This window comes from Plecotus auritus (assembly GCF_963455305.1).
Source record: "Plecotus auritus genome assembly, chromosome: 9".
Taxonomy (NCBI): Eukaryota; Metazoa; Chordata; class Mammalia; order Chiroptera; family Vespertilionidae; genus Plecotus; species Plecotus auritus.
In genome coordinates this window covers 96,384,323-96,410,982 of record NC_137783.1, presented here as the reverse complement: position 1 = coordinate 96,410,982, position 26,660 = coordinate 96,384,323, and the positions used below count along the sequence as shown (strand labels likewise).

The 26,660-nt window shown below is 41.3% G+C and overlaps 1 protein-coding gene and 1 pseudogene across 2 annotated transcripts in view; both read right to left on the bottom strand.

Moving 5' to 3' along the window:
* Positions 1 to 282: 282 nt before the first annotated feature.
* The window catches only part of LOC308233606 (putative tripartite motif-containing protein 49B), a 29,271-nt pseudogene continuing 2,893 nt past the window's right edge, over positions 283 to 26,660 (bottom strand). The window contains exons 3-6 of the transcript in view: positions 26,002 to 26,232; positions 23,670 to 23,692; positions 11,703 to 11,779; positions 283 to 605 (exon numbers count right to left, since the gene is read on the bottom strand). The product of the transcript in view is annotated as a putative tripartite motif-containing protein 49B (transcript). The remainder of the gene's footprint in view (positions 606 to 11,702; positions 11,780 to 23,669; positions 23,693 to 26,001; positions 26,233 to 26,660) is intronic.
* On the bottom strand, positions 1,591 to 2,716 carry LOC308258129 (speckle-type POZ protein-like; the record flags this gene model as incomplete). Its single annotated transcript, XM_080688391.1, is given in 2 exon segments — positions 1,591 to 1,977; positions 1,979 to 2,716. Coding segments are annotated over 2 exon segments (1,125 nt in total).

The window sequence follows — 26,660 nt, the reverse complement described above, 5'->3', positions numbered from 1 at the left end:
GGCCTCTAGTATTTAATAGTACAGTAAAAGGATTTTTATGACATAGGAAACTAAAAACAAAAAAGGGTAACATATTTGTCTTAATTGATAATGTATTAGGAAAATGCATTCCTTAGATATTGGAGTTGCTCAGCATGTAGAAAGATTCCTAATCCCTTTCTTTCTTTCTTTCTTTCTTTCTTTCTTTCTTTCTTTCTTTCTTTCTTTCTTTCTTAATGTGGTCAAGTGTTTTTATTTTTTATTTATTTATTTATTTTTAATTTCTTTATAATCTATTTCTAATCAAAAGTAGCTAAAGCAAAAGATAGGACTGAGATGGGAAGAGAAAGAGCAAGAAGAGATTCTACATATAAGGGAACTTTGAGCTACATTCATAAAGGTCACACTTCCACCTTCACAATCCAGGAATACCCCAACTTAGCCAATAGGTTTGGGCACATACTGAAGTAAAAGTGGGGAGGTGGTGAAGGCATTGTAGTGGATGTGGGTTTTAGCACAGCCCAGAATAAGTCCGTTCTGGACATTCATATTCCTCTCTTTCCAATCATCACTACAGACTCCAGAAGCCCAATTCCAAGTGTCTCCCACTTCTATCTCCCAGTAATGTCACCCAGAGGTAAAAGTCTGAGCATCCCAGTCATGAAAACACTCAGATCCAAGAAAGACACATGTGCACCTTGAGGACACATCCCACACAGAGGCTTATCAAACCTCCAGGTAGGAGGAAGACAAGAATATTAGCTCCTCCTGGCTGTAAAGTGAGAGTCACTGCAAAAATAAAAAGAAATCATGTGGATACATTGCAAATAAAGTCATGAGGCAAAAGTTGGTCTTTCAAGATGTGACTTTATTATGAGGTTACAATAGCAAGAGCAGTTTTGGTTGTCACATCTAATAAAGAGATGACCACAACATCTGCAGAACAAGCAAATTCCTAAAGACACACATTTGAACATTTTTCTAAATTTAAATGTTTATGGTCTAATATAAGACTTATCTCACCCTGGCCATTGTCTCAGTGTTTAGAGCTTTGGCTCAGACATGAAGGTGCAGGGGTGTGATTCCACTCACAGGTGCATATCTGGGTTGCAGTTTCCATCCCTTGCAATGCATCTGTCTGGGCATTGCATCTTTTTCTTTTTCTCTGAGTCTCTGTCTCTCCCTCCCTCCATTGCACTCGCTCTAAAAATCAATGGAAGAAAATATCCTTAGCCCAACCAGTGTTGCACAGTTGGTGAGTGTCAATCTATGAACCAGGAAGTCAAGGATCCAATGGTGGTCAGGGCACATGCCTCTGCTGTAGGCTTGATTTCCAGTAGGGTAAATGCAGGAATCAGCATACTAGTGACTCATTCTCATCATTTATGTTTCTCTCTCCCTCTCCCTTCCTCTTTGAAATCAATGAAGATGCATTAAAACATATGATTCCTTTAAAAAAATAATAAAACTAAACATCTGGGGCTGAGATGCAGACTTCCCCCCACAGCAGACGAAAAACTCCACAGATTGCACTGTCTGCCTGGTGCTCAATGACAGCAAAAGTGGCTGCTGCTTCTGGAAAGTTAAGAGAGTCTTACAACAGGCAGGATCTCAGGACTGCTTCAGGCGCTTGCGCGGGGGTCCCAGACATGGGCCCTGTGCTGAAGCCAGAGAGTGGTACATCTCAGCCACCAAGTGGGGATGGGATGTCACCAGTGCCTGCCACCCCGAGGTCTCCAGGACAGCCTCAGCATGAGAGTTGATGAAATCCACTGCCTGAGTTTTCAATTGATCTGCGCTGTGGAGGTCAGCCAAGGTGAGCATTTCTGCAGCATTCTCCTCAGACAGGTGACTGCTGAGGGCTTCCTCACGCATGACCTTCAGACGCTCCAGGGCATACTTGTCAGCAGCTGCCAGCAAACCATCAGCCATTGTGTCCAGGTTTGGAGCCTTCCCCGTGTAAATGAAGCACATCATTTCCTTAAAAACTCCAGGCTCCCATGTCAATGATTTCCACCTGATTCTTTTTGCTCTCCTCCATTGCATGTCCAAACATGGCCCTAAACACTAGAGAACGAGCTGCTAAGATAGCTTTGTGAGCCTGGACTTCCTGGCCAGCCACACAAAAACAACAGTCTGTGAACCAGGAATTCTCCCAAAGTCCTCCTAGCTCATTGGCCAGCTGGCACTCGGGAACCTTCACCATCTTCCTGGGATTCTGGCCAGAAATGGTGACAGAATCTTGAATCACACTCACCTCACAGAAGAGGGTCAGCTTGTCATCAGGGAGAAACCTGTAGTCTTCATCCAAGAGAAGATCTCTACAGATGTATTTCTTGAATCCCCAGTCTTTGCCTTGTACAAACCTATATGCCTGGCAACTCTCCAAAGACTTGATTTCTTCTCCCTTGTCATTCAGGATGGAGAATTTGAATTTTGCCAAAAATATACTCTTTGGAGAACTAACCAGAAACAGGTAAAGTGACAGGTAATCTTTGCTTTCTTCATCTTGCCCTTTTGGGTATATTCTCAAACACCATTTCAGTTGATCATTGGCTTTTGATGAAAAGGTTGAACTTTGAATGACTTCACCCATTTCCTGCCTGCAAAAGCTAAAGTTACTGATGGTCCACATGTGGGAGAATTTCACTACCTGGATCTGTGTGTGGCACCAGCTCTCAGCTACAGGGCCACTGGACATTTCTGCCAGAGGTGGAGGACTTGGAACCCTTAACATTGCAAGTTTGAAAGTTAAACAAGATTTCCGAAGTCAGAGGAAAAGATTTCTGTTCTCTTTTCAGCCACATTAAGTCAGTAGTGGGAAGATGAAGTTGTCTTGTCTAACAGGAAATCCCTCAGAGCAGGACCTACAGCTGCTGGTAACTGTCCTTCTGCATTCGCTGCATTCTCTCTGCAACATCCAGGCGTTGTTTCTATTAACAACTGTCTGAAAGATGCATCTAAAACATAAATGCTGCTTGGCTGGCGTTGCTCAGTGGTTGAGTGTCCACCTATGAAGCAGGAGGTCTCGGTTCCATTTCAGGTCAGGGCATATGACCACATTGCAGGCTCGAACCCCACTGTGGGGCTTGCAGGAGGCAGCAATTCAGTGATTCTCTGTCTTCATTGATGTTTCAATGTCTCTCTGCCTCTCCCTTTTTCTCTGAAATAAAAAGAAAATAAATAAAACATAAATGCTATCATAGTAGACAGATGCCCAACAATATCTAAGATGCATTTAATAATATTTATTGAGTTTTTGTGAGTGCCAGGAATTTTTTAAAGTAATCCTCTAACCACGGTGGGGAAGTCCTGCCTGAGCTCCATATATAGCCCCCAAAATCATTTGATCTGGCCTTCCCAAGGCATTAGGGGTAATTTAAATAAATGTTGGACCAAATGTAGCAGGCTAATTGTTATTAATTTCACTTCATTTTGTATGCCCTCAAATGATGTTATAAATATCTAAATGGCCCTTGATAGAAAAAGGTTCTTCACCCCTGTAATCTAATGTATTTATACGACAGTATAATCCAGGGAGGAGACCCACAGAAACACTCCCTGAAAATCAAATTATTTTTCCTTTCCAACACTTAAAAGAAATTGAGAATTATTCAATACTTGGGGACTCTTATCAAATTTACAAAAATTTTGTCAATCTCATCTGTAAAAAATAATTCTTGTGAACACAATTGCTTTCTCCCCATTGGTAATTAGAATTATCATCTGTTCCTGTTTTTTGCTCTTTAATTTTCTTTGCTATAAATAAGATCTTCATAGAATTGTTCATACTTCTATTCCCTATTTTATTACTTTTTTATCATAAGTATAGATTTATCATTGCATTCTAAAAACAAATTACTTTCTGACTAAAATGACAGATATTACAAGCTTATAGTAAATTCCCTTCCCGTTCTATAGTGTAGCAGAAACACCCTACGTACTAGCACATACTAAAACATTATTCTTGGCCAAAGGCAGAATTTGTCTCCTTCTAGCCTGTGGTCATAGCATTCCCATCCATCAGTTAGCACATAATTTTACTTTATGTGTATTTCTATTTAAAGACATATATTAATATATATGTTTATTTATGAACATTAAATTCATGACCAATAGCCCTAGAGCTCATTCCTTAAGGAAGCTTATCTAACAGATACATTATCTCCATAAGGCATATCCCAGTGCTTTGGCATCCAAATGCCAAAAACCTGGCATAATAGACCATGGAAAAGACACTTACTTGCTGTTTGAGCTTCTCTTTATTCAAACTCTGCTTGGAATATTCAACTGGCAGGATGCAAATTTCTCCTTCTCAGTGCAAGTCCAAGAATGGCTGGGAAAACACCATGAACATTTGTTTTAGGATTACAAATAAATTTAGTGAATAAAAAATTTTTAATACAGACTCTATAAGTAAGGGGAAGGCCTGACTGTATTTTTCTGGTATGCTATATCTTCATGATTTTATAGGAAAATAACAAAAGAAAAGAAATTTGGGGAGGGGATATCCTAATAGGTTATTTTAAATAAAAATGTTTTTATTAACTTTTAGAGAGAGAAGCCAGAAGCATGACTGGTTCATCTTTATGTCTGATAATCTCCCATTGTGTCCAATGCCACTTCTTGGGAAGCCTTACAGGTGCTGGGATCTATTTCAAAGTTTTCAAATATAGCCTGGAACTGAAGGTTTTAAAGGAATAGCGAAGAGGACCTTTATGAGTTTTTTCTCATTAATTGAAACATTTGTACTTTAGGTTAATGAATAGGAAGATTCTTACATGCATACATTATGTGAAACATTTTAGGTGGTTTATGATTTCCATAATTAGAGAAATCTCTTTTATGACCTAAAAACCACCTATTGGCAATATGGTACTAAAATAAAAAATAATGAAATAACTTATAATACCAAATATCAATATATTACACGTGCTCCAATTCCAGATATTTGAAATATTGATGTCATTTCAATTAACTAAGAAATCTACTTCTCTACTTAGAGAAGATCCCAGCAATTAGAGAGGTAAATTGAAAATATTTGTAATAAGATAAAGTAGGCATTTTTGAGATATTTACTCAAAAAAATAAAAACATATTTATTCTAAATTCCATACTCACCAGAGGCTACTATGAGGGCTCCCACCTATGTAAGTTCTGTCAATATCAGGGTCAGTATGAATCCTCTTCACTCAACTGGCAGCTCTAACTTCAGTCAGTTTACCCTGGAGAAGTGAAGTGGCATCTGCACAGATGGGCCTTTTATATGACTCCCCTTACCTAAGGCCACACCCACTGCTGGCATTGGCTGAAATCTACAAAAGGAAGTGCCCACCTTAAGTGGATTATACAGATAATACTCTGATATCTAATTAGGGTTACCACACATAGAAAACAACACATGGGGGCTAGTACCTGTAAATGTGTTTTGTGGAAAGATACGTGAAACTTTTCAATATGCAATACAGTACTAACTATATTCACTATCTTACAGATGCTGTAGAGAATTATTATTAACAGAGGTGCCATGCTACCTGCATTTTGCTGAAACTCATCACATGTTAACAAGTTATTGATGCCAGCGCCATATGAATTATTTCCCACATTATCAAATGTTTGGAAATATAAGTCCTTTTTTAAAAAATCTATGAAAATAATTAATGTTGCTGGAAGTTGGAAGTTTCTAAAGTAAAAATCTAAGTAACTCAACTTTTAAAAATTATGGAAAAAGAAATGTAAAAGCCATCAAAGACCACATATCCTAGAAAGAGGTGAAGCTTCTGCCCTCTAAATCAGTGTATAGGATTGTAAGCCAACGGAAAGGTCATTACCAGCAAGATCCCCAAATTAATTAATTCTCAGAAAATTATCTCAAACATTTCTCAACATGTTGCAAGTCACCCACGTAAGCATGTAGCAGAAGAAGTTTCATTTTCCCGCAAAAATCAACTAATTCTGTGGGCAGTGTGCCCTCCTGTCATGCTGTTACCTAGTGCTGTCCCTTACAGGAACTTGTCCCAACACTCACTTGCACTATTATTTCCTAGATTTCTGATTCTGTCACACAGCATTTTAACATTTTATAAGCCAGGCCCTCCAATCTCATTCCTACTTCAAATAATAAATATAGCAACTAGCCTGGCTGGTGAGGTTGAGTGGTTGAGTCTCTACCCATGAACCAGATGGACTTGGTTTGAATCTTGGTCAGGGCACATGCCAGAGTTTCAGGCTAGATTCCCTTAGGGGGCTTGTAGGAGGCAGCCAATCAATCATTATCTGTCAACATTGATCTCTCTCTCTGTTTGTCTGTCTGCCTGTCTGTCTGCCCTTCCTCTCTCTGAAATCAATAAAAAACATATTTATAAAAATAAATAAATATAATAACTAAGTTATTATAACTAAGTTTTGCTAGGTACCATAGTAACTTCTCAATTCCCCTCCACCAATCCCAATCTTCAAAGGTAAGGCAAAACCCCTAGAATTGCAGATTATAGGATAGTGAAAAAGATAAATGCATGCACAGAGAAATAAAAATTCATAAGGGCTCCAATAAGGAAGAGGGATCTGGGGTGTACAATTAAGAAGAAAAGGAATAGCAGATGACTGCTCCTGAAAATCCTTCCCCCTCATCTTTCCCCAGAAAAAGGCCCGGGGAAAACAATGACTAAAGAGGATTAAAGAGGCTGGAATCCCTGCTTTAGCTAACAATGAGCCTTAGCTGGGCAATAAGCAGGAAACAGATACTTCTCTGCCATGGGCAAGTTCTAAAACATTGCACTGACCCTTTTGATGTTGCTCATCCATTTAGCATTGACCTGGGAAACAAGAGGTCACAGATTCATTCTGTGTCAGGACACATGCTTGAGTTGTGGGCTCCATTCCTAGTGGGCAGTGTGCAAGTGCCAGAAAACCAATGATTCCCTCTCATCATTGATGTTTCTATCTCGCTCTCCCTTCTTCTCTGAAATCAATAAAAATATATTAAAAAACAACAGAATTTTGGCTGTTACCACAAATATTCAACACTATGATTGATTCCTATTCAATGAAATTAGACAGGTGAAAGAAATATATCTTCTAAGAGGAAAGAGGAAAGAAAGCTATCATAATTTATATTATTAGCTCAACATGATTGCATAATTAGAAATTTTCCTGAAATCTACAATTAATGAATTTAGGAAGAAGTGAATTTCCTCTAAACAATAAAAAATGGGAAAGGAAATTTACAATGCATCTTATATGAACAGAAACTGAAATTCCTGAAAATAAATCTAATAAATCTAATTCTGTGTATATAAACTATTAAACACTATTGAAAGAAACAAAAAAACATCTACCAGTCTTATAAATAGGAATATCCCATATTCATGGATTGAAATACATAATATGGTAACTATGTCCAATGTCACCAAACAGACCAATACCATAAATATGATTCAATAACTTAAAAAATGTGTGTGCATATACATGTGTATATAATTGAGAAGTTGATTTTTAAATGTTTGTGTGACAAGGACTCTTAGAAGATGTTTTAGTCAATAAAGGAGAGACAGACCACACACTAATAATGAGTTAGTACTAGTATTGTAGGCATTATCACCTCAATTACTTTCATAACTACATAGCACACATGTAAATGCTTCCATATTGTGGGTCTGAATATTTGTGTAAAAGAAGAGATAAACTGTTGTAGGAACAGGATATAAAGGTCTAAGAAGATATATCTCAGTTTTTCTTTCCTTCAAGCGCTGACCTTGACTTTATGTAAGATATGGTAACCCAGGCAGCTGCAGTGGATTTAGAATCTCAGTAAATCACAATTTCATTCTTTACTCTGTACCTACTTACCTAAAACTATTGATAGACTTACAAGGCCTTTGGAGGTGATTAGCTTATGAGGCTGGAGCCCTCAGGAATAGGATTAGTGCCCTTAGGAAGGAGATTCCAGAAAGCTCCCTCCCCTCTCCTAATTCGTAAAACTGAAGGAGAAGACAGCTGTGTATAAAACAGGAAATAGGCCTTGCCCAGAAACTGAATCAGCAACCATATTGACCTTGAACTTTTCATCCCCCAGAACTGTGAGAAATACATTGATGTTGTTTATAAACCACCCAGTCTACAGTCTTTTTGATATAGAAGTTCAAAAAGGCTAGGACAATGTCCTTAGTAGCCATCCATATACCTTCTTTAGTGAAGTGCCTAATCAAGTCATCTAAATTGCACAATGATCATTGGATTTTTGGTCTTATTTTAAATTGTAAGAGTTTTTTGGATACAAGTCCTTTATGAGATATATGTATTAAAAATATTTTTCTTTCTGTCTATGGGTTACCTTTTGTTTTATTAAAACATTTAGAAAGTGAACCAAAGCCCTAGGGAGTGTGAGGATGATGAGCAGGGAATAGATTTCAGCTTGTCTATCTGAGTATGTCCCCTCCACACACCGAAATATATGCATGTACACACAGCAGCTCTCCTGTGGCTGAGATTCCATAGTCCTTTCCTGGTTGCTACAAAATGGAGGAATCAGGGCAGAAGCAACCTGTCAGGGTCTTGGGTTGCTGTGACCTGATTTGTGGTCCAGAATTTCAGCATTATCAACTACCACTCATCTCATCTATAGAGTTCAGCCACCCCCACTTGAGGATGGCCAGACCACCTGGAGGTTACTGAAAGGAAGTTAGGGGACTGAGACTATCTGTGCCTGGAGAGTTATGAAGGTTGGTGGTGGTATTTGCATATAGGATGTAAATAATCTTTCAGTTTAAAAAGGCTAATCTGTCATTCTAATATTAGTTAGTTCTTGTGGATTACAGTTATCTTTTATTCTTGATATCTAATGAGACTAGTAATAACTCAAGTTATTTTGTTCTTTTTAATCCTCACCTGACAATATTTTTGCATTTATTTTTTAGAGAGTCCCAAGGATATTTTTCCATTGATTTTTAGAGAGAGCGGAAGAGAAAGAAAAAGACAGAGAGAAATATCTATGTGAGAGAACACATCAATTGGTTGCCTCCTACCTGGGCCCTAACCAGGACCCTGGCCTGGGAGGAGCCAGCATCCCAGGGAAGTGCCCTTGACCTGAAACACATCCCAGACTAACTCAGTCCACAATCCAATGCTCTATCTACTTAGCCAAACTAGCTAAGGTGCTTGGTTTTGTTTTTTGAAAAATATTTTATTATATGTCCAAGTTCATCTACTGGAAAAACATTGAGTATATCAAGCTGAAGTTAGTCCCTGGATCCCAGAGGAGCCATGGAAGGGAATGTGCATCTCTGAAATCTAGCTCAGGGGCAATGAACCTGTGGTCCAGGGTAGGTAACTTCCAAATTTAAGAGGTTTGGTACTGTCCCTGATTCCAGCATCTACCTACAAGTGGGGTCCTGGCTGCAAGAAATACAGTTCAAGGCCTAGAGAGGCAAGAGGGCCCTTGGATGTCCTTGGAGCAAACCAGAGAAATCCCCATTTCCCTGAGGCTGTCCTGCAGGGGAGTTACCTCTAGGTAGGGCCAGAGGAACAGAGAACCCAGTTCTTGCAGGGGCAACACCTCAGACACTAGCTCCTGGGACTTGTGAGAGGAAATAGCTCCCATTGCCCAGGGACTGGCTCTCAAGAGGGGCTGAGGAAATCCTTAGGCTCCACTAGCCCTGGAAAGTTTCAGGAGCAGCCATGGCCCAGGGACAAGGAGGGACTTTAGGGAGTAAAATGAGAGGTTGTCCAGGAGCTTAGGATACAACAGGTGTAGAAGGGACTGGAGGAGCCAAGGAATGCTGGAGACTCTTCAGGAGACTGCACTCATTATAATGCCAAAGGGTAAAGGCTAAGAGAGAATCTTTTTTTTTTTTTTTATGCCAATACTATGGTGATTTATGTGCTATAGCTCTACAGTAATATATCAAGTCCTTTCTCTACAAAATGTTCATGATGATTCTTCCATATTCTTTTCTTCCAGGTAAAGTTAAAGAATGAGTTTGTTTAGTTCTCTAAATGTTTGCTATTAGAGGACTCCTGTTTAGTCATGACTCCCAGAAATCCTATTTATATGAAGGTAAAGCAGAGGAAAACCCTGTAAACACACTGGGTGGTATGACTGGAGAGGAGTGGGTAAGAGACTGGGAGATTTAAGAAGTCAGTAGGAGACTGTTGTAAATGGAAAGTAGATGAAGGAGCATTAACTAGCTGGCCTAGCAAAGGGAGATATGGTGGCACAGCCTTGTTGTCTGAGGGCAACTGTAGGATGCAAACACTTCCCTGGAGGTGAGTGGGGTCAGGGCAGAAACTCAGAAGTACCAGGGAGCAGTGAGTGGAGGTATGGGCTGCAAAAGGGCTCAGGGTTCCTCCTCTATTCCAACACTGGAGATTCCTCAGCCAATGGCAAAGCACTGATATGAAGAACCCAGTAATGATGGCCAGGAAGCCTTGGGAGGCTGATGGTGATTATGGCCTGAATTGGACAGGAAACAGCAGAGCAGAGTAGAAGAGGGGCAGGCACCAGTGCCTGCAGAGGCCTCTGAGCAGAGGTCTGTGTTCCCCACACAGCCTGGGGCACAGGTTAGCTCCCCTCAGCCCCCACAGCACAGAAAAATGCAGCTGCCAGGACACCAGGGCATGAGTGGGAGAAATGTCCAGGAGGCCACTGAGCCTGACTGAGGTGAAGAGCAGGAAACAGCAGGTGCCTGGAAAGTTCTCTCCTCCCCAGGCACTCTACTTGGAGCTTGCCAGTTACAAATCAGGAAACCAGTCCTCAGAAACAGGGGAGCTCAGGAAAACCCTACTCCCAGCAAGCAGAGCCCTGGTGAGAGGTCACAAAGGGGAAAGGCAAGCCCAGGATATGAGTGCCTGTCATTGCCACCACTGTTTTCTTTTGTCATCTTTATTGTTGAAAGTATTAAATATGTCCCTTTTTATTCCCCATTGAACCCCTCCAGCCCAACCCCGCCCCTGCCCCAGGCCTTCATCACCCTATTGTCTGTGCCCATGGATTATGCATATATGCCTTCTAGGTCTTTGGTTGATCATCTCCCACCCACCTAGGACCCTCCCCAGCCTTCCCTCTAAGATTCTACACTCCTTTTCATGCTTCTATGTCTCTGGAACCACTCTGTCCATCAGTTTATTTTGATAAATTAGATTCCACATATGAGTGAGATCATGTGATACTTGTCTTTCCCGAATGGCTTATTTTTCTTAGTATATTCTTCTCCAGTACCCTCCAGGCTGTCTCACAGGGTAAGAGATCCTTCTTTTTTTACTGCTGCCTCATATTCCATGGTATAAATGTGCCAGAGCTTTTTTATCCACTCATCTACTGACCGGAACTTGGGCATTTTCAGAATCTTACTTATTGTAAATTGTGCTGCTATGAACATAGGTGCATGCATTCTTTCTGGTTTCTGGTTTCTTAGGATATATTCCTTGAAGTCGGATCACTGGGTCAAATGGCATTTCCATATTTAATTGCAATGTCCATGAAGACAGATTAAGCAGTGCATTTCCTCAGAGCTTCATTATTGATTGTGAAATAGGTATCAACACAGTCAGTAAGGAGAAGATTGAATCCTCATCTCTTTGCTGTACTCTCCTTCAGCATTCAACGTGCTCTGAGGGGCACCACTCACCCTGTCTTCCTCAGCAGCCTCTTCCACGGAGCAGTGTCTGTGGGCCTCATGCTCCTGAGAGCTAGAGCAGTGCAAAGAGCAGGCTCCTGTGGTCTTCACAGAAGATCTGCTTGGTCTCCTTGTGCAGCCCACACCTATTGTCCTCAGAGCTCAGGAATTGCCGCAGACTGGCTTTTCTGGCCATGAACACCAGATTTTTCAGGATAATATTGGTTTTGAAGATTTTCTGCTCTCATGGTTCCCTGAACACAGGACAACAAGTAGGGCTTTCTGCTTTCTCCCAGGATGCATAGAGACACGAACAACAGAAGCTGTGCCCACAGACCATGGTAACTGGGTCTATACAGTGATTCGGGCAGATGGCACAGGTGAGCTCTTTCTGGAAGTTTTGTGGGAAGTCTGAGCCCATTTTTCTGAGAGAAAAAAAATCAGGAGTTTACTCCTCTGCCCTGGGGACACAAAGGTCTAAGCAAAATGTGACTCAGGTTGTGACTCAATGACTGCGTCTAGAGCAGAACAGGCTTGGTAGGCATGTAACACGCATGGAAAGCAGACACAAGAAAGCTCCCACAACCTGGAGAAACCATTCTTAACTGTTTAAGTAACTCCTTCCCCCTCCTGCCCCTTTTTATCTGCATAAAGAACAATCCCTCTTCTGCTGACACCCTTCCTTTTCCAAATAGCTTGAGTTTCAGGTGTTTCTCCCAAATCTATAGCTCCAGGTGCTGGGTCCTGAAGGCTCTAATATCCCAGCTAACACTCAATGCCAGTCACTCACTTGGCTCAAGATATTTGACTTTGATTTTCATTATGTCATGTAATTTCACGCAACTTAACTTTCATTATATGCCAGAACTATTTTTTAATCTTTTATTTTTTATGGAGTTCAACTAATCCTTTTTTTTTCTGTTACGTGTGTGTTTGTTTTAATTTATTCCAGAAGAAGGGAGAGAGACAAAGAAAGAAACATCTATGAGAGACAAACCTTGATTGGCTGCCTCCTGCACATCCCCCACTGGGGATGGAGCCCAGACCCTGGGCAAGTGCCCTCACCAGGAATCCAAGCAGTGAGCTCTGGAGCATGGGTTGATGCCCAACCACTGAACTACACTGGCTGTGATGGAGTCATTTATATTTCCTTAATAAGTAAAATTCTTGTACTTCATTGAGGAAAAGTTGGTACTAGAAAAATTCGTTAACACATAGGAGGTAAAATGGCCTTTGGCTTTATTATGAACAATTATGGGCCCCCAGGAGACAGTAATGGTGCTTTTGAAGTTAAAGACTATTTTTAAAATCATAACTGTACAAACTTACTAACATCATCTACTTTAGTATATATTCGCATTTGTTGCAAAAGGTTTAGAATCAAGGTAACAATTCCCATTTCTTAGAAAATCTCTGTGTTCCAACAGCTGGCTTATTTAGTGAGAAATATGTCAGGGGTAGGATCCATCCAGGTTTAAATAGCAAGTTTTGACAGAGTCCAGATAGGAATTATTCATTTAAAAATTTTCTTTCTTTGTCAATTTCCCCCATTGATGTGGGTTTCCATCTTGTTACAGTGAGTCATAAACCAAGCAGTTAAAGGAAACCAAAGTGATTTTCAAAGTAGCTGCCTTGGGAAAAGGCAGCAGGCTGGATAGAGGTGGTGTCAAGGGAAAGCTTCACTTAAGGACTGGTGCAGGGAGCACCCAGATGGCTAATTTGACTGGTAATTTTAACAACATTTTAACAATATCTGTGATGTCAAGGCCACGGCCACTGCCACGGCAGGACACAGCAGCAATTTTTTAATTTATTTTTTTTCAGAAAGGCATGGAGGGGAAGAGAAAGATAGAAACATTAATGATGAGAGAGAATGATTGATTGGCTGACTCCTGCATGCCTCCCACTGGGGATCAAACCTAAAACCCAGGCATGTGCCTCCTCCCAGAATGGAACCATGACCTCCTGGTTCATAGGTTGAGGGTCAACCACTGAGCGATGCTTGAAGCGCCAGAGCAGCGATTTTAGAGCAAGGGTATACTATTTGTGATCTCAGGGCAAGAGTTTGATTCCTGGTCAGGACACATACCCAGGTTTCAGTTTCTATCCCTGGTTAGAGTGAATGCAGGATGCAATCTTTCTCTCATAAATCAATCTCTCTCTCTCTCTCTCTCTCTCTCTGTACCTATCATCTAGAATTAATAAACATACTATTGAGTGAGGATTTAAAAATAAAGAGTAGTGGCCAAGGTATTCTGACATTAAAATATGAAAACAGCCCTGGCTTTTTGGGCACAGTGGTTGGAGCCTCAGCCCAGGATTTGAGTCCAAGTAAAGGTCAAGCATGTTGATAAAATGTTTGATCCCCTGCCCTGCTCTGGGCATGTAAAGAGCAGGGCAGAGGATCAAAGAGCAATCTATGTGTCTCTCTCAATTGTATGTTTCTCTCCATCTCTCTCTTTCTCTCTTGGTCTCTCTCTGCCTATGCCCTACCCACTACTCTTTCAAAAATCAATGGAAAAATATCCTCAGGTGAGAATTAAAATAATAATAATAAAATTATAGCAACAAACAAAGCACTTCCTACATAACAGAACATAGTTAAAATATTTCCAAGTAAGCACAGTAAAATATTGCCAAGGTTTTGGACGTTTTCTATAGTCACTAATTAATGAAATAATCCATCCTGTCTGTTTGTAAATTAAAAATAAAAGTTCTTTTAGCTTACCTGTTTTCACCAATGTAGAAAGTTTGTGTAATTAAAATTAAGTATACAGCCCTAGCCATTTTGGTGCAGTGAATAGAGTGTCGGCCTAAGGACCAAAAGGTTCTGCTTTCCATTCTGGTCAAGGGCATTTACCTTGGTTGCAGGCTCTTGCCAGGCCAGGGCCCAGGTCCTGGGGCTTTCAGGGGGCAACCAACCAATGTGCTTCTCTGACATCGATGTGTCTCTCTTTCTTTTCCTCTCTCTTCCACTTTCTCTAAAATTCAATAGAATAATGTCCTCAGGTGAAAATTAAAAAAAAGGAAAATAAATAAAAATTAACTATGTATGAAAGTTTGATTTCACAGAAAAGTTTTCTATGTGTATTACTATAATTTTAAATTTATAGTGAAGAGGTCTAGAAAATGTGTGTAATAACAGTCAGCACAAATAAACAAATGCACACAGCAGGGATGTGGCTTAGCACCTGTGGGAACATCAGCCAGCACAACCAATTACAGCTCAGGAAGTGGTGTGATCATGTGCTAATCAGTCGCTGAACATTGTTTAGAAGCAGTGACCCCTGGATTTCAGTGTGTTGACTATAGTTGTAGACATGTAATATTTATTTATGTCAGCAAAACGTCTAGTGTTTTTTCCAACATATTGCCTATTCCCTAAAATTTGTTAAAAATAACAGTGAATTAGTTAAAAAACAGCAAGCAGTCAATTTAATTGTAAGAAACTAGGGGCCCAGTGCATGAAATTCGTGCACTGGCTAGGGTCCCTCAGCCCAGCCTGCCCCCTCTCACATACTGGGAGCCCTCAGCGGATGTCCTACTGATGGCTTAGGCCCACTCACCTTTCGGAGTGGACCTAAGCTGCAGTCTGGCCTCCCTTTTCGGGAGGTGACCGGGCTGATCAGGGGAAGGCACCAGCCCCATTACCTCACTTCTGCAGCCACTGCCAGTCACCGCAGCCACCAAGGTGTTTTCATCAACACGGACTCCAATCCCTTCACCATGAAAAAATGACAACATTCTTTAGGCATTTTCAAGATGTGTCTTTCATAGGATATGACATTTCTTTCTTTATTTTTCTTTTTATTCTCACCTGAGGATATGTTTCCATTGATTTTGCCCCCTTCCCTCCGATCCCAGGCTCAGCCCCTGACCAAGCCTAAAGCCTGGGGAAGAGGCTTTAGGAGGCTTGGGAAGGGAGCCCCACGCCCCTCAGATCCGCAGGATTGGCCCCTTCCCAAGCCTAAAGCCTCTGCCTAAAGCCTCTGCCTGAGGCTTTAGGCTTGGGAAGCCCCGCCCCCCCCTCCCCTTCAGATGGCTGGCTGGGAGTGACCTGGGTGCTGAGGAGGTTCCCGGGAACAAGGATGTATGCAAATTAACCACCATCTTTGTTGGGTTAATTTGCATACTCACTCTGATTGGCTGTGGTCATAGCAGCGGTACGGTCAATTTACATGTTTCTCTATTAGTAGGTAAGATTATTTGTTAAAAGCATTTAAAAATTAACAGGCTGCAGCCCTAGATGGTTTAGTTCTGAAGATGAAGTGCAGGCCTGTGGACTAAAGGGTCTCAGGATTGATTCTGGTCAAGGGTATATTTCTGGGTGGCTGGTCCAGTTTGGGGTATGCAGAAGACAGCCAATCCATGATTCTCATCTTTGATGTTTCTATTACTCTCTCTACCTCTCTGAAAACCAATAAAAATATTAAAACAGTAACAGGGTATTAACTTTCACATATGACAAAGAGCCCAGAAACCTCATCTGTTAAATTCCAAGTCTATTAAATCAAGGTCCACAAAATCAAGGGTTTATATAAAGTGATTTCATTTTATACTTTAAAAATTTTCTGTATTTTACAAAATGGCAGCTGTCACACACAAATAAACCAGGCCTCAGATGCATATGCTAAGATGTGTAAGGGATCTACTGGAGCTTTGGATGGCCTACCACTGATCCACTTCAGGGTCTCAGGTTACAGAGGGCCCTTAGGTCTTGGTTTAATTAAAAGCCTGCCCCTCAGGCAGCAGTCATGAAGATAAACAGGTTTGGGTTTTTCAGTTTAAAATCAACCTTAGGGCTCAGTGGTCACAGTTCAATTCCTGGTCAGGGCACATGCCCTGGTTGTAGGTTTGATCCCCAGTGTGGGGCATGCAGGAGGCAGCTGATCAATGATTATCTATAATCACTGATATTTCTATCTCTCTTCCATTCCCTTCCTCTCTGAAATCAATAAAAATATTTTTTAAAATCAACATAAGGGATTTTGCACTTATCTGCAAAATCCCTACATCATGGCTCTTAATTAGATTAAATGACCAAGAGAAGGTGTGGATAAGCTTCAAGATGGCTGCCCCTCAGTCCTATCATGCTCCTTCTGCTGGGCCACCTTGGCAGTCAGAAACCATCCTTAGGTTAAATGCCATGATATTTAAGAAAAACAAATTCAGGTACAGAGTTACCATGCAGTATCATCTACGCAGTGAATGTCCTGCATAGACTTTCTCAAATCAGTGAATTGTTTATTATAGTAATAAACTCCTCTGATTGTATTGGTAATAAGTTGTGATTTCAACCTCTAAGAACACTCACACACTGTGAACCTGACTGACATCAGTGAGTTTTTATTTTTAATTTAATATCATTCAGTGTGAGTTACGTGGCACTGCTTTGGCTTGTCATGTGGAATCATTTGTTTTAGAATATTAATAAAACGTATTAATTAAAAACATACAAAATATCATGGACTAAACCAGTAATTACAGAATGTACTAGTATTCATATCTTGGGTTAATAATATGTGGTATATTTTATGAAATCATACCCCAGATTTCAGAACATTAAGTTATTTCCTATTTATTTATTCAGCTACTGAAAAAATGCTACGGAATGCATCCTTTTGTGAATATCCTTGTTTGTGAAAAATTCTATTGGAAAGATTGCAGGAGACGATGCTGTTGGGTTAGATCAATGGTCGGCAAACCGCAGCTCACGAGCCACATGTGGCTCTTTGGCCCCTTGAGTGTGGCTCTTCCACAAATACCAAGGCCTGGGCGAGTCTATTTTAAATAAGTGGCGTTAGAAGAAGTTTAAGTTTAAAAAATTTGGCTCTCAAAAGAAATTTCAATCATTGTACTGTTGATATTTGGCTCTGTTGACTAATGAGTTTGCCGACCACTGGGTTAGATAATATGTGGACATAAGGTTTTGAAGTTGCCACTGGGCTGTTCTGATACAGAGATAGTCCTGCTCTGGCTGGCTGACTGGGGCCTCTGAGCAGGTTTCCTAACCCACCCACTGAGTGAGAAGTGTGGTGAGGTGGACACAGCTCAGTCCCAAGGAAGGAGAGAGAGGGCTTACAGGGTTCCTGTAGCTCCCTCGGGTCAGCAGCCAGGGCAGCTCCTTCTATAGGCATCTGTCATTCCTAAGGGAACAGAAAGGACCCTTAAGGACCATCGGTGTTGTAGTCATAGTGACCAGAAGAGCTCATCGGACAGGTCAGCTTGGCCACAGCCAGCGATGGTGGAGGGAATGGATCCCCAGCAGCATGGGAGAGGCAGGCACCAGGAGGAGAAAAAGGACCAAAACTCTTGGTGGTGGTGGTTGGGTTCAGAGGACGGGGTGGAATTGCAACCAGATTGTCCTCAGGGTAACCCTACACTCTACACCAGCTCTACCAGCACCTCCACAGAGAAATGAAGTTCAGGTTCCTTTGCTGGGTTCTGCAGTGGGAGGAGCCAGCATCAAACAACAGGGCACCTCCAACTCCTGTCTCTGGGTGGCATGGGGCTATGGCTCCTGGCTGCAAAACCACCACAGTGAATTCTCCAGGGGTCAACCCGGGTTTGTGTCCCTTTCTTCTCAGCACTGTCACCTGCTACTGGGTGGTACCTAAGGGTCTCATTGCCCTAGTCAGAGGTGGACCAGATTACTGAAAAAGGCCTCAAGTTACTGAGAGGCTGTCTGTGGATGGGGACATCTATGATGGCTGTGTTTGGTGTTTACAGATAGTATAAAAATCAACTTTCAGTTAAAACCTGATACTGATCGGCACACTTTGAATTATTTTAAATTATTTTGTTTTTGCACAATAAAATTACTCTTTTTAGAAATCTAATAAGACAAAGTACCACAGTACTTTTTATAGATTAATGACTTTGGCATAAACACTTGACCAAAACATGAATTAAACACCACCAGTGACGAGAAAGTTGAAAGCTTTGAGTTTATACTGTTTATTAGTGTGTGTTTTTATAGAAGCACAGTTTGTACATTACAAATTAAGCAAAATAAAATCTTAAAGAAAAACAAAATTTCCAGTAATAATAGAACCCTATAAAAACCACAATTAGCTATTAAAATTAAAATATGGTAAAAGCTTTTTATTTATAAATACCTATTCTTTCACCTGCTATTATTTCAAACATAAGGGAAGAGCCACAGCATACAATCAATAAAATATGTGATGAATAATGATGTTTAGGTAAGAATGTAAAAAATCCTAGTTACATTAGCACATAATTAAAAATACATTACATATAATTAATTAAAGTGGGCTCTCTAACATTATGACAGACGTCTCGATGTTCTAATTATATAAATGCAATCTTATTTTGGATTTGAGTCCTCATACAACTGAAAATTCAGCAGATGGTTCCCATCATATTGAAGAAAAAATAGAATTTATATAAATTTTAAAAATAATTAAGACTAAATATTTGTTGAAGTGTTTAATCAATAGGTTAATCACAGCTGTAGACAGGGTGAATTGTATGATAGGTGTGAGGAAATGACACAGGGATTCACAGCTAGATTAATAGAGCAAAAGCCAGGGAATGATATTGAGATATGAAGATGATGATATAGCATTAGGTACATAACATATAGACAGTATAGTGTATGAATAAATGTAGCTCTAGATGGATATACCAAGAAAGATGAGGAGAGTACTGGTCTGATCATCCTGTGAATTTCCATCTAGTAGAGAATACGAATAACACTGAAGCGTGTATCACTGTGGTGAGAATTACAAAGGAATGCACAGCACAGGGTATTAAGTAATGTTACTTCAAACTATGGATTATTAAATTAAGAACATGTAGAATATAGTTAGCAGAAGATAAATTAGAAAATAATTTCTAAATTGCCATTGGTGTGTGTGTGTGTGTGTGTTAAATTTTTGCCATTGTGTCTCTACAACCATGTCTCTTTGGGAAGAGAATGAATGATGCCTGCTCTCTTGCATTGGATTTTAAGTTTGCACACAACCCTGTCATCTCTAATTATACTTCCTCATGACAGTTCACAAATAAAGCAAAAAAGAGAAAACTTATTCTATGCCATGCACCATGGGTGATGATTTTGCTAAACTGAGTAAAGCACAAGCCAATACATACGTTTTTATATAATAAAGAGGTAATATGTAAATTGACCCTCATGCCCTCACACAAGTTGGCCACCACCATGTGATCAAAGATGGCCACCACAAGATGGCTGGCAGGGAAAGGTAGTTGTGGATGATCAGGCCAGCATGGGAGGGCAGTTAGAGGCAAACAGACCTGCAGGGGAGGTGATTTGAGGGGAACGGGCTGGCAGAGGAGGGCAGTTGGGGGTTACTGGGCCAGCATGGGAGGGTAGTTTGGGGCGATCAGGCCAGCAGGGGAGGGCAGTTGGGGGCAATTGGGCCAGCAGGGGAGGGCAGTTGGAGGCAATTGGGCTGGCAGGGGAGCAGTTAGGCATTGATCATGCTGGCAGGGGAGTGTTTAGGGGGTGATCAGGCTGGCAGGCAGGTGAGCAGTTGGGAGCCAGCAGCCCCAGATTGTGAGAGGGATGTCCCAGATTGGAGAGGGTACAAGCTGGGCTGAGTGGACGCCCACTCCCCCCGCCCCCAAGTGCACGAATTTCATGCACTGTGCCTCTGTTATTTAATAATACAGTAAATAGATATTCAGGACATAAAAGGGAATTTAAAACAAAAACGTGTAACATATTTGTCTTTCTTAATAGTGAACCAGGAGCTACATTAGATATTGGAGTTCCCTGCATATAGAAAGATTCCCAGTCTATTTTCAGTCAGAAGTGACTACAGCAAAAGATAAGCCTGAGACGGGGAGAGAAAGAGCAAAAGGCAATTTTACATATAAGGGAACTTTGTGCTACATTTACGAAGGTCACACTTCCACCTTCATAATCCAGGAATACCCCTACTCGGCCAATAGGTTTGGGCACATATTGCAGTAAAGGTGGGGAGGTGGTGAAGACATTGTGGTGCATGTCTGTTTTAGCACAGCCAAGAAGATAGAGTCCCTTATGGAGATTTATATTCCTCTCTATCCAATCTTCACAAGCGACTCCTAAAGCCCAATTCCAAGTGTCTCCCACTTCTATCTCCCAGTAATGTTTCCCAGAGGTAAAAGTCTGAGCATCCCAGTAAAGAAAACATTCAGATTGTGGAGAGGAAAATGGTGCTCCTTTAATACCACATCCAACACGCAGGCTTATCAAATCTCCCTGTAGGAAGACATGACCGCGAGATCTTCCATAATACAGAGTGGTAGCCTCTGCAAAAAAAAAAAAGTAAATCATGTGGACACATTGCAAATAGAAGTCCTGATGGAAATATTGCTCTTTCAAGATGTTACTTTATTGTGAGGTCACAACAGCAAGAGCAATGTTGGTTGTCACATCTAATGAAGCACAGAGATGACCAATACATGTGCAGAACAAACAAATCCCTAACGACAGACATTTGGACATTTCTTGAAATTCAAATGTTTAGGGTCAAATATAAGACTCATCTCACCCTGGCCACTGTGACTCAGTGGTCAGAGTGTTGGCTCACTAACTTAGGGTAATGGGTTTGATTCCAGTCCAGGGCACAGCCTGGGTTGCAGGTTCCATTCCCTGCACCTACATCTGTCTGGGTACATGGTGTCCCTCTCTCTCATTCTCTCTCACTCCCCTCCCTCCCTTCCACTATCTCTAAAAATCAATGTAAAAAAAATATCCTTAGCTCAGCCCTTGTGGCTCAGTGTTTGAGTGTAGACATATGAACCAGGAAGTCAAGGTTCCATTGCTGGTCAGGCCACATGGATTGTGAGTTTGATCTCCAGTAGGGGGCATATAGAAGGCAGCTGATCAATGATTCTCTCTCATCATTGATGTTTCTATTTCACTCTTCCTCGCCCTGCCTCTCTTCATTCAATAATAAATAAATAAAAATTTGTGTATGTCTCCTTGGGTGAGGATTAAGAACAAAAAGACTCATGTCTCCAAGTTCACTTTTCATAGCAAAATAGCCAATGAATAATATTCTCTGAATTGTCTTCCATTGTAAAAAATTAGAATCAGAAGAACATTTCTTCTAAATAATCACATCATCATTTTGGAAGGGATATGAAGATTTGCCATGATTCAAGCATTTCTCTAGATAAATTAATGAAAATCCAATTTATGTCCATTTTAGTAGTTTCTTAAAATGGTGTTTGCAAAACCCTTCACCAGTCCCTCTGTCCTCTGTCCTGGCTCTGGGCTGTCAGCATTTTGACATTTAACATGTACCTCTTTAGATTATGAGTAAACTGAATTTTGGTGTGCTTTTATGTTGTTGTTTATTAAAATATTTCTTCTATTAACCCTTACATATTAATTCAAATTTTTACATTATATGATCATTGTAAAAAATACAAGGAAATTAATAAGATCCAGTATATTATATATTACACAAAAAATTGCTGTTAACATTTGAAAATTATATATACTGAATAAATGTACAGTTTTGTAGATAAATTAGATAATTAACATTAAATCTGAACATTTTTACAGTTATTAAACTGCTCATTTCTTACATAATTCCTTTACCTATAGGAAACTCACTATTTATGAGTCTAAATCATATTTCTGTTTTTCACTATCTTTCACTCTTAGTATTATAAATGTGACTGTAAAGACATGTTCCTTACAAAGGATTATATAGTCAAATGATCCACTTATGTCTGAAAATAGTAACACACTTAATAAAAGAGGGCAGATTACCTGCATTGTCCTAACAACACATGATAGATAAAGGAAATATGGCCCATGGGCCGGCACTTACCTTTGAAGCGATTGAACCTTTTAATCAGCCCTGTCATGGTCCCTACAGTGAGCTCTGGTTTCAGAGGCTGGGGCATGTGCACACACACTGCCTCACTCCTGCAAGAAGGAAGAGGTAGTTACCATGTTTATAGGCAATGAACAAAACCACTGTTTTTTATGTATAAAATACTTCAATTGAATTATTTAAATCCATTAATTTGAAAATCCAAAAGTATCACTTTGCCAAATATTTCTTCTTCATATTTCCTTAATTTTCAAGTCTAATGGAAAGTCCACTTGGACCTTAATTCTGTCTAACCCTTTCTCATCTTGTCCAGGAATTTGTAAAGATCCTCAGTCTCTTATGTCCTTGAGGATATTCAAGAGGGAAATTCTGGATTCCACTGAAATGCTCCCCATCTGGAAATGATGGGGTTCTCTGAAGAGTAGTAGGCCTATTGCACACTCTCAGCGTAGAGGCTGTAAAACTTCCAAGGCAGGGCAATCTGTTTCCTAGAGGCAAGTGGTTCTAGGGGTCTTACATTGTTCTCTTAGTGTTACAGAAGACTGGAGAAAAACCAAGCAATGCTTAGAGAAATGGGAGTCACATTTTATTATAATTAGGGGCAGGCCCAGAGAAAAATGTGTCTTTCAAATTCTGGGCCCCCCCACACATGGAGGAAACCTTTTCTATTTGTACTTTTTCCAGTCCTTTGTCTCCCAAATTTGGAATGAGACTTCTGGGCCTCCTGAGAAAGAAGGCCTGTGTGCTGGGAAGGGGCCATGAGACCATATCTCAAGGCCTGGCCTGGTGCCAGCACTGAAAACTCTGTCTGGGGCATAGTTATGGTCTCTCTGGAATGGGAGTAGTCTTATTTTCCTAATTATTTAAGCAAGAAAGCATTTACAGAAGCCAAAATAGCAGGGTTAAAATTTCAAACAGCAGTTTTTATGTAAGATGGATGCTACAATACTTAGCACCTTCTCCATCATATATGTAGAATTTTGAAAATTAAAAAGGAAATTGGGAATTAAAGGGTTTTCTTTATTTAGTGTTTTGGGTGTTTTTGTTTGCAATTTATCCATTGAAACTGATTAATGAAATCACTCAACATGGCCATGAAAAGAGACATCTACATGGAGTTGGGGTGGGGAAAATAGATACAGGAAAAAAAATTCAATCAAGATCCCAGTAAGTTCTGCCTTCACTGTAGCATATACTGTCTGATGTCTGTGAAAACTCTGTAAGAGCATCAGCTGGTATCAAGGTACAGACTCACCTGTGCAATATGTCTCCAAAATCCTGTGGAGAAAAATAGAAAGGTTTAGTGCTTTTTACCAATGACTCTTCTACTAGGTCCATGGGAGATTTTTTTTTTTTTTTTCATTTAGTATTTTCTCTTATTTTTTGCTCTTTGCCTTATTTATTTTCTGCTCAATCCCTCCAGCTCCCTGGTGGGCAATTTTGAGATAGTTCCAAAAGTCATTATGCTGAAACCGGTTTGGCTCAGTGGATAGAGCGTCGGCCTGCGGACTGAAGGGTCCCGGGTTCGATTCCGGTCAAGGGCATGTACCTTGGTTGTGGGCACATCCCCAGTGGGAGGTGTGCAGGAGGCAGCTGATCGATGTTTCTCTCTCATCGATGTTTCTAGCTCTCTATTCCCTCTCCCTTCCTCTCTGTAAAATATCAATAAAATATATTAAAAAAAAAAAAGAAATTATTTCCCTACTCTGTTTCTTCCTGGGAAACGTATCTATTTCCTCCCTCCTATTTACCATCCTATCTAATAAAAGAGTAATACACAAATTAACCATCACTCCGCTACGCCCACAAGCCACACCCACAAGCTGCGCCCACAAGCCGCGCCCACAAGCCAATCATGAGCGAATATGCAAATAAACCCAACCAAGATGGCTACAGCCACAGAGAGCAGGAGGGAGGCTTGGGTTTCCCCGGCAATGGAGGAAGCCAAGCTTTCCGCCTGCCCTTGCTGGCCTAGGCCTCCACTCAAGGCCTAGGCCTCCACTCAAGGCTACAAAGTTTTAATGATAAAAGATACATAAATCCAAACAGAAATGGTGGCAGCCACGGAGCTGGAAAGAGCAGGAGGCTAGGGTTGCCCCTGGAGATGGAGGAAGCCAAGCTTTCCACACACCCTGGCTGGCCCAGGCCTCGCTTAAGGCTACAAAGTTTCAATTATAGAAGATACATAAATCCCATGAGAAATGACTGCCACCATGGAGCAAGCAGAAGGCTTGGCTCCGTTCCAGGCTACAAAGTTTCAATTGTAGAAGATAAATAAACCCCAGATACCAGGGCCTCTGCTTGAGTCACCAGGGGGTGTGGCCAGCCTGCAAACCACCACAGGCCCCTCGCCCAGGCCGCCCAACACCCCAAGGGAACCCCCACCCTGACCCAGGACACCCTTCAGGGCAAACCAGCCGGCCCCCACCTGTGCACCAGGCTTCTATCCTATCTAATAAAAGAATAATATGCAGATTGACCATCACTCCAACACACAATATGGCTGCCCACATGTGGACACAAGATGGCCACCACAAGATGGCCAGCAGGGGAGGGCAGTTGGGAGGGACCAGGCCTGCAAGGGAGGGCAGTTGGGGTCGATCAAGCCTGCAGGGGAGGGAAGTTAGGGGTGACCAAGCCGGCAGAGGAGGGAAGTTGGGGGCGATCAGGCCTGCAGGGAAAGGCAGTTGGGAGGGACCCAGGCCTGCATGGGAGAGCAGTTGGGGGGTACCAGGCCTGCAGGGGAGGGCAGTTAGGGGTGACCAAGCCTGCAGGAGAGGGCAGTTGGGGTGACCAGGCCTGCAGGGGAAGGCAGCTAGGGGCAATCAGGCTGGCAGGGGAGTGGTTAGGGGGTGATCAGGCTGGCAGGCAGAAGCAGTTAGGGGCAATCAGGAAGGCAAGCAAGCAAGCAGTTGGGAGCCAGCAGTCCTGGATTGTGAGAGGGATGTCCGACTGCCCGTTTAGGCCCGATCCCAAACGGGCAGTCAGACATTCCTCAAGCGTTCCCAGATTGGAGAGGGTGCAGGCTGGGCTGAGGGACACACACCCTGTGCACGAATTTCGTGCACCGGGCCTCTAGTATTGTCATAAACTCATGTTCTGCTGGAGACTGATTCCTGGAAATTTTCCAAGGGCCAGTGAAGGGAAGAGGGCTGGGGAGTCCCTGTGCGCTGCTATAAACATGATTAAGTATTCAGCGTCTTTTCTATTTCCAATGTGGGTACACCCCAAAATAACAGCAATGCAAGTGTAGATTCCCAAATCTCCCCATATTGCCATGTCTATAATTAGCCTCAATACCAATACATACCATTTTGTGCCCTTTGATGAAGCCAAAATATATTATTGACTTTTAGAGGGGGAATCTAAGGATTCTTTTCCCATCCCACCGAGTTTTGTTTTGTATGGATAATGTAGGAGGGATCTTTGGTTTGTGGAGTTCTGTGGAGGAGCAATACCCTCCCAACAAAGTAACTGAGATTATGAAAATAGGTTTTTGGAAACAAATGCCATAAAGAGGAGATGGATTTCCGCTGAAGGAATGCCAGTGCACGTGAATGTTCAACACCTCACTTCTGAGTTCTTACCAGGAGCAGCTCTACATCTGGTTTATGGCACATTTCCTTCAGCTCCACATACATTCCTCTTAAAAGGTCCCTCTTGTGTGTCATCTTGGCTTCACTGGCCTTGAGTTGTTCAAAAATCTCTGTGCCTTCCCTTTTCAGTCTCTCTAAATGATTATCCTCTTCCCGAAAGAGCAATGGAGACAAATTAACGTATTCAGCCCTGATCGCTTCGCTCTTTGAGCTCACATAAATCTGCAATGACATGGAGTTAGTCAAAACATGAACCCTTTCATTCATCTCCTACTGAATCTCATTCATACTTCTTTGCCTTATAAAGATCAATTATATTTAACCTTTAACCCTCAGTCTTGCCTAGTCTCAAAATCCACATTTTCTCATTCTTCTTTTCCATATATTTTTAAACAGCCAATTATATCTACTTCATTCATATTGAAGCCTTAGATAAGATAACCACAAAAAAAGTGTGATTTTTATTTCCCAGCCAATCCTAATATATAAAAACCCTGGGTCCATCATGACTGGAGGCTTGATCAACTGGATGTCAGTCCTGCAGTCAGCGCTGGGTTGCATGGTGACCCAGCACTGACTGCTGAGAAGGCTGTAAATCAGGCCCAGATAGAGGCCTGAAGCAAGAAGCAGGGTCTGATCCATAGCCTGTG